This window comes from Saccostrea cucullata, unplaced genomic scaffold (assembly GCF_032062105.1).
Source record: "Saccostrea cucullata isolate Sc308-1 unplaced genomic scaffold, CSIRO_AGI_Scuc_v1 ctg11595, whole genome shotgun sequence".
NCBI classification, from domain to species: Eukaryota; Metazoa; Mollusca; class Bivalvia; order Ostreida; family Ostreidae; genus Saccostrea; species Saccostrea cuccullata.
The window spans coordinates 1-15,050 of NW_026922247.1; the positions used below are offsets into that span (position 1 = coordinate 1).

Consider the following 15,050-nt stretch of genomic DNA (forward strand, 5'->3'; position numbering starts at 1 on the left):
CGCAATGCTATCGCTTTTGAGGTCTGAATCTCCCTATTTTTCATCACAACAGGTTAACATGTATGATATTATAAAATGTCTTATCAGTTTTCTATTTCTGAAAAAAAAAACAATTTTAGTATAAAATAAATTCAAAAAACTATGAAGAGTATATCACAAAACAGAAGATTATTAATGTATTAAATCCATTCTTTTTAAATTGAAGATTTATTGTTGATTTTGATCATGTTGATGTGATATATGATTAGATTTTTAGAATATAAATTTTTTTCATGAATTTTGGTTGATGTACATGCATTTTGAATAGCTACTGATTAGAATTCTTGTCCTTTCCATTCTGGCAATAGCAGAGAAAACACACAATTTTTCACTTAGTCAGGATAGTTACCTTGGTGAGGCTTCTCACGTCTGATTGGTCAATAGTCCTATATTGCTTTATTCTCATTGGCTGTCTGGAAATGTACTCTTTTCTCTGATTTGTAGTCATTTTGGGATCATCACATGAAATTTATTTCTTAATATGTTGTAGTAATGTAATTTTCCTTTTTTATGTCTGTTTTATTTATGAAAGGCCTTGGTATTTTTAAATTTATTATAATGACTAGCAAAATTACAGAAAAATAAACTTAGTATCAGTAGAATGACGTAATTTTTTTTCTAAAAAATGTTAAGTCCAAAAGCTCTCATGAATCTATCTTTCTTGAACCTGAAGTGAATAAGTATGAAAAACTACAGGCAGAAAACACTCCATTTATGCCCATTGAAATCCGTTCAGTCAACCTATTTGTTTAGTTAAGCATTTGGCTAATGCCTCCACGATATTCAAAATATTTATGCAATTATAAATTCGAGATAAGTTTTTATTTCTTTTGGAAAAATTACAGATATACATTTATAAATTTATTTCTTCAATTTAAATAGCTTGGGTACTGCATACATTGTGTAATCCAAGTGCTGTAAAGTTTATATTTTATGAAACTGTAAATTTTATATTTTATGAAATTCTTCTTTTGCCCTTTAGTGAAATGCCTGAGGCAGGAAATGTTGATAAAGAATGGATATCAAGTTTTGCACAACTGTAGATTTGTGCAGGAAATGTATTATGATAAAGACTCAGTTCTGTCAAAAGCCAAAAACAAAGTTGTGTCTGAGTTGGGTGTTTGTCAGTCCCCAATATATAGAGGCCACAGAAGTCTATCAGGTTTTCCCATTCTGACATTTTTAGTTTGGTTGCATATATTTTCCTGGTTTTAAATTTTTTTGTTTTTCTTTTTTCTTGCATGGATTTGTTTGTGTATTTTAAGGTTTACTGTTTTTTTTCTCATTGCCTTATCAGGGTATTTTATTTATTTTTTTTTTTTTAAATCAGGAATTCCAAATTTATTTATAAAGTATGGTATTAATTTTGTATTTTCCATTTCATGTTATATAAATTAAAGATTTTCTTTTGAATTGTTTATTAATACATAGAAGTATTAAGTTTTATTCTCTTTTAACAAAAGTATTGATATACGTGTATGCTTTTAAAAATAGAATACTTTCAATACTTTATAGATTAATTTTTCTTGTCCCTGTTACATAGACTGTACATGTACTATTGGACATAACAAAAATTGTCCATATTTCAGTGAGGATCAAATGCAGAGACTTGGTTAAGAAGATAGCTATTTATAGACACAGACTAGCAGTAAGTCATTTAGTATTTGCTTTCATTCATACAAAATAATTAATGTAATAAATCATAAGTTAGTACAAATTTTAACCATTGAAAGATAAAACTTTTCATTTTAGGTACAGCTACCAGACAAGATAGTTATATACGAGCTGTACTCGGACGATGCCGCTGATATGCATTACAAAGTCAAGGAGAAGATTAACAAGAAGTTTGAGTGTAATCTCCTCGTCGTTTGTTCCCAAAATATCATTCTTTGTCAGGTAAGCTAAAATAATAACCTTGTAGATTAATTTTATAATTCTGAATACAATATTATCTTAAATTCATCTTCTTAATATTCTCATAACTACATAATTTTGATTGAAGCACCATTTGCAAAATAGAATCACAAGCTTTGATTTTTTTTATAAATAAATGTTGAGACTCTTGATTAACAGTCCTCTTATAAGTGTTCTTGCAATTTTATGTCTACCAGCCATTTTGCTATATGATGTAAAATATGAGAGCTACAGTTTAGAAAGCATGCAGTATGTTCCTAAGTGTGCAGTCAAAATCAAAGAAGTACAGAGCGTGTCTAAACTTTTAATTGATTTATATAGATGTAGGATTTTGTAGTATTGTTCTATATTTGAATAGGACAAGCGACTCCAGTGCTACTCCTTCCAAGGAATCAAAGAGCGGGAATGGCTGATGGAGTCCCTGATTCGGTACATCAAGGTCATCGGGGGCCCCTCAGGTCGCGAGGGGCTCTTGGTTGGCTTGAAGAATGGGCAGGTACGTGTCACGCCCAATCACCCGCTGGGCAGCGAGGCTCTTCTGGTTGGCCTGAAGAATGGTCAGGTGGGTGCTTGACCTTTGACCTTCACCTCCACAAGGTCATCCTTGCACCACCTTTTCCTTAAAGGCCAACCTGAATATTTGTCATCTGTCTGTTTGTTCTGTTTATGTCTTTGTATATTCCTGCACTATTGTTTCGTTTCTTATAAAATTTCAGAATCTTAATTCAACACTTGTACTGATATACATATACTTTTGGTAATGGTTCTGTTATGTTGTGGGGAGGGGATCTTAATGTCTTCTTTTTCTCATTTCGACATACTTTCAGGAATTTTGATAAAGTTTTGAATATACATATACTGTGCATATAGCTCTAATTGCAGTTAAAGATAACATGAAGTATAAAATTAGATTAAGAATTTTAACAATTATGCCTTGAAAATTCATTGAAACAAATAATTTTTTTTCTTTTTGTGATGATAGATTATGAAGATCTTTGTGGACAACGCTTTTCCCATCATGCTCCTGAAGCAGAGTACCTCGGTCCGTTGTCTGGACGTCAGTGCCTCGCGAACAAAGCTGGCTGTGGTGGACGAACACAACACGTGTCTGGTGTATGACATCAACACTAAGGATCTATTGTTCCAGGTATATACTGTACAGCGGGTAAATAGTGAAGTAAAATTTTAATTATTTGGGATTTGAGAAGCTGCATTTAAACAATTGATTTTGCATTTTAAATAAAGTTGAAAGTTTGAAAATTTTCAATAAATGTTTCATCTCTTGCATGATGATTATCATTTTCTGAATTATTTAGCTATGATTTATATTTAAAGACGTACAACACACTGGGGGAGATAACTCCTGCGATTTCAATTGAACGTTTGACGTGACGTCAAATTTAACATCAAAAATAAAGCGTCAAAATGACGAGTAAAACGATCCTGATGTATTTCAATCATTAAAGAAAAATAGGATATGGGGCTTGGCTGTGATTATGCGTACCATACTCAATCAATAAGTATTTTTTTAATTAACCCGATTAAACTCAGTAAAAAGCAAGTAATAGACATAAAATACCATCCCTTATTGTTTATTTCATTTCATTCCAATAAAATTGTAAACTTGATCAAAGCGCAGCAATTTTTTTATTCTGAAAATTTTATTTTACATTGCCGAAATTCTCATTATGTACAATTGGCTATATAACATTCCGATTAATTAATGGTCTTCATTACAATTTGTGCATTTACGATATAGATGTTGTTTTTCTTCTTTAATTAAATAAAACAACAATAAACAAACAAAAAACTTTTCACAATGTAAAATTGATGTTGTTCTCAGACCCTTGCTGATCAAAGAGGAAGAACTCTGAAAATGTAGGAGATGTTTATTTTCCTCCCTTTATTCACGGTTTTCCACAGAAATACATTTACAGCAAGACCTGATAAATCCGAGAATTGAATACTATAGACCTCATATACACAATGTAAGTATAGAATTGAAAAGAATTGTTCACTAGTACTGAAATTATCTGCATTTATGAATATCGGCAGCAAATCGTTTGACTTTCTGTCACTGCAAACAATGCAATGTCGGTTCGCATTTCCTCGAATCAAAACAAAACGTAGCCTATAAGATTTTTAAAAATATCAATGTGCGATTTGATATAAATTGAAATAGATGAAGTGTTTAATGTTTGATATTTTGAAGTTAATGTGGACGAATACGGAATGTTCATTTTTACTTTAGAAGCAACGACATTGAAAGAATGCGTACAATATCATGAGGGGTGTACATCTATGCAAATGTCGATGTATCCCCACGGCCACATACTGTCTCGTTTGAAATTATAATGACATGAAAGAAACTACAATAATTCCATTTATATCACAGGAGAAATGAACATACACCATTTTTTTGATAAATAATATTAAAGAAATAAAATTAAAAATCAACATATTCAAGTTCAACTAGGTTTCATGTGATATGGAATGCATAACGCGTACATATATGGATTTAAAACTAAAAAGTCAATATTTATTCTGCATTCATTAATTTAAAAACTAATGCATACCCCCGGGATTCAAAAAACGAAATACTAACTTTGAACTGTAAACGACGTTTCGTCAAACGCTAATGGTCTGCGACGCAAAAAAGGAAGGGCTGGGGGTGGTAGGGGTATTCAAAAATTGCCTATAAATCTACATTTAAATACGCTTTACATATGAGAACTTTAAAATTTGTAAATTAATATATTTTTGAAGCAAAAGCAATATTCCAATTTGATTTTTTTTAAATGTGTATTTGTAGATTCATAGCAAAGTGATCGACCCCCGTCTGAAAGACGCGCGGGAACGTGATTTATTGAGAAAGGGGGAGGGGGTAATTTTCCGCTATTGAATCAAAACTGGTCGTACAAAAATTATACAATAAATTATGAAGATTATTTTTACTACCAGCTACCTAAAGAAAGTTTTTTACCAAAATTAAACGACAGGTTTTTTCACAAAAAAATTTTGAATTTGAAAAATACACAATTTTCAAGGCTTAGATAATTCATAGTTTTTCAGTTTAAGGTCTTTAAAAATTATTTTGATGATATGTATATCAAAAAGATGACTATGTTTTTGTGTTAAATGCTTAAAGGAATAAGTCAATGAAATTTGACATTTATATCTAACCTGGCTTTTTTGAAAATCAAGGTTTAAGTAGTTCGTTGATTAAAATTTTTCTCTCCTTGTAAACAATTAAAGGGAGGTAACTTTTGGAAGTTCCCGTCCAAAAACCACTCGAAAGATTTTGTCCAAAATGTGCATACATGCAGTAGATATAGTCATGTACTAAATATACAAAAATAACGAAAATTAAACGACAGGAATTTTTGGGGGGTAGGTGTGTTGTACATCCTTAACTGCAATTTTTTTGTACATTTACATGTATTTTGCTAAATTTAGTGACATTGATTTTGTTAACATAAGAAAAATTTGAAATTCAATTGTTTCATGAATGCAATATTTCAATTTCATGTATTTCAAAAACTTAAGTTTTAATATGAATCTGTTGATAGATAAGTAGTACTTATTGATTTAATATTTTTGGCTTTCTTTCTACAGGAACCGAATGCTAACAGTGTAGCCTGGAATACACACTATGAAGACATGCTCTGTTTTTCTGGGAATGGGTTACTCAACATCAAGGCCAGCAATTTCCCAGTTCATGTTCAGAAGCTTCAAGTAAGGGTCGACTTTGGAGTTTGTGTGGAATCTTATAAAGAAATGATACAAATTTATGTAGAAAGACTATCTTACATTCACTAATTTGTATTTAATCCTAATTTTTTTTTTCTTTGGTTATTAGGAGGTAAGAGTGATTTATGATTGTTCAGTTTTTTTTTGTACTTTGTTGACATGTTTGATTAGTTCTTAGCTCTGCAAAGCCAAAGGCTCAAGTGAGCTTTTCTGATTAAAATGGTCCATATGTCTGACTGTCTGTATTTATTTACATTTAGTGTATATGTGTATACTATGAGCATATTCAGTATAGTTTAAGCTTGGGCCATTAAGAAAAATATTTCATATTGATTATTTGCAAACTAATTAGTGTTTTTTCAATCATTTGACTTACTTTGGTTCCAAAAAAGGTGTTTCCTTTACATAAATTTATCTGGTAAAGGGGTAGGGGGAGAGTGCTTGGCTAAGTGTTTTTGCCCATGGGCCTCTTGTTCCAAGTTGCTGCACTCTTTACTGCACTCTTTGCAAAGCTGAATATCTTTAAATTCTTAAGGGATAGAAGGTATTGCTGTGAAAAATGGTCATGGTTACAGCTGTATATCAACTTAGATTTAGATGGGATTTTTTTCACTTAACACAGTGTACATTTATTAATATGTACTTGAAAAAAAAGATACATCCATAAAAAAATGTGAACACAGTTGTACACGCATGTACATTTACATTCATGAAATTATTGCTGTTATTGTTTGTTTGCTATAACATGTACTTGGCCCTTTTGGTTTAATTAAACTGAATGATGGTTTCAGTATAAAATAGAATAAGGATGACAGCATATTCATAATTTAGTTTGTAGGGCTGACATAAATCTGTACTTTACTTACTAATTTTCTATATGACACTGTAGAATTAAAATTTACATTGTGTGTTTTTATGACGGGGTTTTATAGGTTTCATTGGATCTAAGATTTTGATCTAACAATGTATATTGTGTTTACAGGGTTTTGTGGTGGGCTTCAGTGGATCTAAGATTTTCTGTCTCCACATCTACTCCATGTCCTCAGTGGATGTTCCACAATCAGCCTCCATGTACCAGTACCTAGAAAAGAAACTCTTCAAGTAAGTACAGACATCCAACACACTGCCAAGTCTTGTTTATAAGAAATTTCTATCCAGATATTTGTATAGAAAGGGGTAGGGGACATTATTTTTTGTAAAGAAAATGGTTTCCAAGTAATGTGTTTGGGTAAATTTCATCCTAATATTGCCTCCAACAATGGGACAATTAACTTTTCTTTAACACAACTGTTCATGGGAAAATTCAAAAGGAAAGAAATTGAAAGTGTAATAGGGCAAAATAAACATGATAGAAAGTACTAGCCCTTTGTAGGGTATTTGCAAAGGATATCTTGATTGGTGTAATAACAAAGTGTGCTGATTGTATTCTGCTCCTAACATAACCATTGATGTTCTTTAAAAAAGTTAAATGATAACAAAGCAAAAGACTTTAAATATTCTCATGTGAATTACTATAATTGCTTGCATCTATAAGCTCACTGAACCCTTTAATTTCTAGGGATGCCTACAAGGTAGCCTGTTTAGGGGTGACAGACGGGGACTGGGAAGTTCTGGCCCATGAGGCTCTTGAGGGGTTGGACTTCGACACGGCCAAGAAAGCCTTCATCAGAATCAAGGATCTCCGCTATCTGGAGCTCATCCACTCCATAGAGGTCTGTATTTTCTCTGGTTACAGTGTATGGAAATGTTAGGTGTGTTCAACTGAGGAGAAAAGAGTAAAAAAGAATGGATAAATCTGAATAAAATAATAATATTAGAGCAGTATTTAAAAAAGAATTTTATTTGATTTCAGGAGAGGAAAAAGAGAGGTGAAAATGACAACATGATCTTCCTTGGAGATGTGTACAGTTACCAAGGGAAATTCAACGAGGCCGCCAAACTGTACAAAAAAGCCGGAGGAGAACAGAAGGCCATGAATATGTATACAGACCTCAGGATGTTTGACCAAGCCAAGGTTTAATAAACAACATTATATACAGAATTCTTAAAATGTTTTCATAATAAATTGCAAATTACATTTTAAATAAAATTATTAAACATGTGCTCATTTTACAATAAAAAGTTAGCACTGATGTTAGAATATCAAGATATTTGTCACTGACCAGGTGTACTGAATCGATTGGAATATGTTTATTTAGGATTCAGATATTAAGTAAGTAAGCTGTATTTACAGGAATACATTGGCTCTGGAGACCCTCTGGATAAGAAGATGCTAATTACTAAGCAGGCTGACTGGGCCAAGAGCAGTAATGAGCCAAAGGCTGCTGCTGAAATGTACATTTCAGCTGGGGAGTACTGTAAGGCTATTGACATTGTAGGGGAACACGGATGGGCTGACATGTAAGATTTAATTTTAACTACAATGAAGGTTTTGGTCCAAATGATACATGTATTTATTTACATGGACATATATGCATGCTTCTGCATTTGTAAACCATTTTGGTATTATGAACAAGAACTTGGATTTGTTTCTTTATTATCTTGATCATGTAGAGTTCTGAATGTTCCTGTGACTAAAACAAAAATGATATATATTTGAAAATTGACCTATTTACAGGATGATAGACCTGGCCCGTAAGCTAGACAAGGCTGACCGTGAAGCTCTGAGTCGAGCCGCCATGCACTTGACCAAAATGGAGCAGTACCCCTTCGCTGCTGAAGTGTACAGTAAAATGGGAGATATTAAAGCCCTCATAAACCTTCATGTAGAGGCCAAACACTGGGAAGATGTATGAATAACTTTCACTTGATTTCTTGTTAAAAATAAAATTTTACCCCCTAAAGTCTTGCAGTATGCACTGTTTGGCTGTTTGGTGTACTGTAGATTCCTTATTTTTCGCGAGTACTTATTATCGCGAATGGGCTCTTTAACGGCAAATTGCGAGAATAACAATTCGCGAATGGACAGTTGATAAGAGATTTTACATAGATTTCAGCATCATAAAAATAAAGGCGAGTAATTTTATTTCGTGTGTGGCGCTTCTCGCGAAATTACGCGATAATTAATTCCACGCGTATATTTAGGAATCTACAGTAATTTGAATAAAGGCATGTCAACATCTACTGCAAGGCCAAGCTCTTGATAGTTTTATGACAAGTAGTGATAATTTAAAATATATATCCCTTTTAATAATGACTGTATCTCTGTGGCAGGCCTTCACTCTGGCTGAAAAACACCCTGAGTACAAGGAGGAGGTTTATGTACCGTACGCTCAATGGCTCGCCGAGAACGACAAGTTTGATGATGCTCAAGAGGGTGAATATTCTAAACTATTTCTGTTAAAATGTCTGATTTTTTTTTTAACAAGAGACATAAATTTAAGGGAAGGGAGTTGAAATGTTCTTTTTTTGTAGCATTCCATAAGGCTGGTCTGCAGGGGGAGGCAGTCAAGGTCCTGGAACAGCTAACACACAATGCTGTTATTGAGAGTCGCTTCAATGATGCCGGGTACTATTTCTGGAAACTCTCCATGCAGTGTCTGGATATAGCAAGAGGTGGGTGACCTAACAAGAGCAACATCACTTAAGATTTTTTTCCATGATGCTTTTCGTTGTTTTTTTTGTATTTTTGTCAGTTGTAGTAATATAATATAAAACTACCTTTCTGAAAATCTGAGTTGTTTTTGCCTGTTTTCAGAAGAAGAAGATGGTTTGTATTTGTATTCAGGGTTATTTTGTTGCTTCAATGGCTAACATTAAAATATTCTTGATATGTGAAAAAAAATTAGAAGTTCATTGTCCCTAGTCCAGCTATAAGTCTTTGAAAAACAAGGGTTTGTTATAGTGCCAGTCTTTTTTACTGTGGAATTTATGTCAGTATTTTTCAGAAGTTTTATTTTCAAGAATTTACAGTCTCATCAAAAATCGTAATTGAAATCTTCAACAAGACATTCAGCTTCTTAAAAATTGAAAAATATTTCCCACAAACTCTAAATTTTTAGTTATCCTCAAATTTTGGCAACCACAAATTAAAATGATTCCACAGTACCTATGTAACAGCCAGAAAGTCCATTTTTAGGAGTTTCAAGAAATAGATATCGCTGAATTCCAATTTTTTGAGCTAGTATGAACGGTTATCATGGCGAGTTAAAAATTGTTTGCAAATTTGTCAGCCATTCTGTAAAAGATATAGTTCTAAGCATGATTGGGAGATTGAAATGGTTGTATATGCTTAGAAATGCTAAAAAGATGCTAATAGCTGGTGGAAAATGAAACTAGCATGAAAGATTTACAAGAGCTTTAGTTGATACCCCTTAAAATGAGAAAAAGAATTTGATATATCATGTATTAGAGAGCTACAAATCTATGTTTAGTATGATGTATATTGAGTATTAAGAAGAAGAGTTGTATGTTTTAGTTCTTGCACATGTACATATGTCTGATCTTTCTAAATTTCTGCTTTATACAGAGAACAGTGGTATGAATAATTGTAAACTTGCACCCTTTCATTTTATACCACACAATTAAGATTGGAGTGACATTCAGATTTATTATTGTTGACCCATGTGTTGAAATTTTATTCATGCAGAAACACCCCCACCCCCAAAGATTCGATGAAAAAATGACAAATATACTCCCTGCACAGAACCTGACCTAATTAAGTTTTAGTTTTCTGATAACATGTAACACGAATTTTAGTCTGATTTTACTTTGTGTGCTTGCTGTGATATAAATTTTTTTTTGTTTTTTAATAAAATGTTAATTAATGGGGGTACAAAAAAGTATATTGAGTGTTCTTATCCTTTTTTGTTGTTACACTGTTTATGATATTGTAATACTTGGTATCTTGAAGTGTGAATATTGACAAAAATTATGTTATTGTTTAACTTGTAACTTCTGATCTTCTGAATATTTTTTGACCTGTAAAGTTTTTACTGCTCAGGAGCATGAATTAAGTAGCTTAACTGGGATCATATTTATTGTGAGCTCTGCACTCATATATTATCATCCTTTTTTCCACCTTAATTTCATCAGTTTTATCTTGGCTCCTTTTGTAGAGGATTCAGAGAAACGAGAAGAAATGTTTGCCAAGTTCCAAGACTATCAGAGGAAGGCTGACATGTATTACGCCTACCATTCCATTCAAAGATATACAGTAAGTCTAGCATTCTAGAGAGAAGCAAGTTTAGATTTAACTCTGTAGCTTTGTTTTAAATGTCTCTGAAATACAATTTGCAAGCATGCACATGTATTTGTTTAGAAAAGGGTATCTCTTTCAGGATCCCCAAAAATCTTTGTACATTATTGCACTATTATTTAATGAATAGGTTTTTTTGATATCCCATAGTCCTTGCATTCAATATGATATGTGTTGTTTCATGTCAGTACTAGTAATCACTTGAATTGAATGTGTCTGTTTCAGGATGAGCCTTTCACATCACATCTACCAGAAGCCCTGTTTAACATTTCTCGATATCTGCTTCATATGATCCAGAGTGGAATACCACACGGAATCTCTAAAGTGTATCCTTCGTTTAATTGATTTGGTTTTAATACAGTACATTTAACTTTGGTTAAAGATCCATGTGCTACTTTAAAATATGAATGCCTTTCAATTTAATTCTTCTTATTTAAAATAACTTAAACAGACTTCAGAAGAAATTTACAAGTCCATACAGTTCTGGTACATTGCAAACAAAAATATTTCAAAGAATGAAATTTTTTCAGTTAGAACCATTTTGAACTATAGAAATCAGTAAAGAAATTGCTCATTTTTGAATATTCCTTAATTGAGTGTTAAGAGGGACACTATATGCATTAGCCAAGCAGAGTAAGAACCTGGAGCCTTTAAGTTGGCTCGTTACGCCTATGAGAAGTTACAGACACTGAGGATACCCAGTAGATTCCAGGAGGCTGTAGATCTAGGTAGTGTGATGATCCGATCCAAGGCATTCCAAGACTCCGAGGTATTGTACATGTGTATAAATTGGACAATGGCTAATTTTATGTTTTATGTATCGTTAATAAGTATGATGCATTTTCAATTTGAAAGTTTTTTTTTTTGTTTAAATCTGAATTTGGTTGTTGTTTTGATTTAGGAGCTCCTTCCCATGTGTTACCGCTGTTCCACCACAAACCCTCTTCTGAACAATGGAGGAAACTGCTGTGTCAACTGTAGACAACCATTTGTCCACTCTTTTGTCTCATTTGGTGAGGTTTTTTTTTTATAACTTAATTTCTTTTACACTTAAAAGCAATATTTTTGTTAAATTGAAAAAAAATGAAATTGAAAATAAGCGAATAGGGAAACGGAAATCTGCGCGACAGATTTATTTTTAAAATGTGATGAAAAAGATGCAAAATTTAATAAAGATAGTCTTTGCTTAATGAAGACTTAATACATGTTTATCTGTTGTTTTACAGAGGTGCTGCCGCTGGTGGAGTTTGTGTTAGACAGCAGTCTGACGGACGAGGAGGCTGGTACAGATCCTGGACCTGTCTATACCCAAACAGAAGAAAGAGGATCGAGGCTGGAAGGAGGGTGCATCGGACGAAATTCTTAATATCACAATGATAAAGTCATGCTGAGTCAAACTGACATTAGATTTATGCAGTTTTAGAGAGAATATGTTCCAAGATATGCTCAGGATCTTTTGTCTGAGAGTAATAAAATTTATGAATTACATATCAAAGATAAATTCAAGAGAAGTTCATGAGAGAATTTTAAATTTGTTTTCCTGTTCCAAGGATAATTTTTGCATTTTTAGGTCACCTGAGTCAATCGGGTGTCCTATTGCTATCCGTTTTCGTCCGTCGTCGTCGGTCGTGTGTCGAGTGTCGTGTGTTAAAATTTGAACATTTTTAGCTTCTTCTCAGAAACCACTGAACCAATGTCAACCAAATTTGGTATACAGCATCTATGGGTGAAGGGAAACAACAATTGTGAATTTCTTGGTCCCTGCTCCCCTGGGGCCTGAGGGGTGGGGCCAAAACCTCTAAAATTATTGCAATCTTTAAAAATCTTCTTCTTTACTCCTGGATACCAAGCAGGCAAACTGTTGGCATGAATGTAATGAGCATTGAGTCTTCTACCAAAATTGTGAAATTCATGGCCCCAGGGTCAGGGGTTCTAGTGCTAGGACGGGGCTATATAGATTATATAGTGAAAATGCATTATTTCTTTGAAAATCTTCTTCTTCTCTGCTCCTGGGGATTTAAATAAACTAACTGAGTACATAGTTATGATGAGCAAGAGTGCCTCTTCCAGATTTGTGAATTTTATGGCCCCAGGGTCAGGGGTTCTGGTGTTAGGGCGGGGGCTCTATTGATTATATAGTGAAAATGCATTTATTCTTTGAAAATCTTCTTCTCTGCTTCTGGATATCAAATAAACTAACTAAGCACATAGTTATAATGAGTAAGAGAGCCTTTTCCAAAATCATAAATTTCATGGCCCCAGGTTCAGGGGTTCTGGTGTTAGGGCGGGGCTCTATTGATTATATAGTGAAAATGCATTTATTCTTTGAAAATCTTCTTCTCTGCTTCTGGATATCAAATAAACTAACTAAGCACATAGTTATAATGAGTAAGAGAGCCTTTTCCAAAATCATAAATTTAATGGCCCCAGGGTCAGGGGTTCTGGTGTTAGGGCGGGGCTCTATTGATTATATAGTGAAAATGCATTAATTCTTTGAAAATCTTCTTCTCTGCTCCTAGGTATTAAATAAACTAATTAAGTACATAGTTATGTTGAGAAAGAGTGCAACTTCAATTGTGAATTTCATGGCCCCAGGGTCAGGGGTTCTAGTGCTAGGGCAGGGCTCTATAGAATATATAGTGAAAATGCATTAATTCTTTGAAAATCTTCTTCTCTGCTTCTGGGTATTAAAACTAAGTAAGTACATAGTTATGATTAGCAAGAGTGCCTTTTCCAAAATTGTGAATTTTATGGCCCCAGGATTAGGGGTTCTGGTGTTAGGGCGGGGCTCTATTGATTATAAAGTAAAAATACATTAATTCTTTGAAAATATTTTCCTTTGCTTCTTGGTTTTATGCCAATGATCCAGTACATGTATATATATTTATGATAAAGAAAGGTGCATCTTGCAAAGAGTTTTTTTTATGCCCCCTGGGTCAGAAGGGTGGGGGGGTACATAGTCTGAAAATAAATTAATGCTTTGAAATCTGCTCTTTGGTATTAATCAACCATTTTATGATAAAATTTGCAAAATTTTTAAATATGTGGCCCCAGGTCAGTGGTTCCTTTGGGGTGAGGTGCACAACTGGGTATAAAGTGGAAGTGCATTTTCTCTTTGTTACTCTGATCTACCTCTGGGTATTAAGTAAATAGAGTAAGCATGCTAAGTTAATAATTATGATAAGCAATGGTGCCTCTTTCAAAATTGTGAATTGTGAATTTCATGGCCTCTGGTTTAAAACGAAACCAAATTTAAATTGTTTGAAAGTTGTTACAATATACTCAGGTGACCTATAAGGCCCGTGGGCCTCTTGTATATATTTCTATATCCGTGTATAAGTGTGATGAATTTGGCCTATATATGAGTTAATGTAGGAGGTAGTAGTTTGCCTTGACTGGCTTTAAGATGCCCAGACTCTGAGTTTAGGTCAAGCTCAGGATGATGAACCTGAGGATGAGGACCCATTCTCAGCCAAACTCATGACCTTTGATGTAAGTAAAGAGGGATTTATAGTGCAAATAGGAATTTGATAGTAAAGGTTTTTTGGGGTTGTTTCTGTCTTTTAAATTCAGTATTGTTTTATGCACTCTATTCATTTAATGGAAATTAAGTTTGTATTACATTTTACTATTTACAGCAAGAGAAAAACAATCCGTCCCTTGTGGTTGTAACAAAATCTGTTCTACAAACTTTATCTAGATCAGAGGTTTACATTCTTAAGTGGCCTAAACCACTGAGATACCAGTTCTTCAGATCCCTACTGCCTGATGTCACTATAACTCAGTGTCCTAAGTGTAATAAGGTAATATATTACATTTCTTAGTGTAAAATGTCAAATCATTACACGGTTTGCATGCAGCAAACATACTGTAAATCACTATTTATTCACGAGAACTTTATTTTCGCGTAATTACGCGAGACAGTGTGCTCGCGAAAATTTAATTCTCGCGTATTATAGCATTCCTTATGATTATATAGAGTAATAACCACAATTCGTGAAAATTTTGTCTTGCTAATCAAGAGTCAATGACTATCTCGCGAAAATAAGGTGTCGCGAAAATTAAGTGATCTACAGTACTAAGGTCTTAGGTCAAAACTTTCAAATTTCCTAAAGTATAATGTATTGCCAGTATTTGATCACTATTACTC

General features: G+C 33.4%; 1 protein-coding gene across 1 annotated transcript; it reads left to right on the forward strand.

Annotated features, from left to right (window-relative positions):
- Window positions 1-1,021: 1,021 nt before the first annotated feature.
- Window positions 1,022-14,431, forward strand: LOC134261461 (intraflagellar transport protein 122 homolog; the record flags this gene model as incomplete). The annotated part of the gene is given in 20 exon segments (XM_062743901.1): window positions 1,022-1,201; window positions 1,629-1,687; window positions 1,792-1,935; window positions 2,312-2,449; window positions 2,936-3,100; window positions 5,569-5,688; window positions 6,686-6,804; window positions 7,262-7,415; window positions 7,556-7,717; window positions 7,937-8,103; window positions 8,321-8,492; window positions 8,917-9,019; window positions 9,118-9,258; window positions 10,761-10,858; window positions 11,126-11,226; window positions 11,505-11,539; window positions 11,542-11,669; window positions 11,802-11,913; window positions 12,127-12,183; window positions 14,307-14,431. Coding segments are annotated over 20 exon segments (2,480 nt in total), but the record flags the coding sequence as incomplete, so codon positions are not given.
- Between the last annotated feature and the right edge of the window lie 619 nt (window positions 14,432-15,050).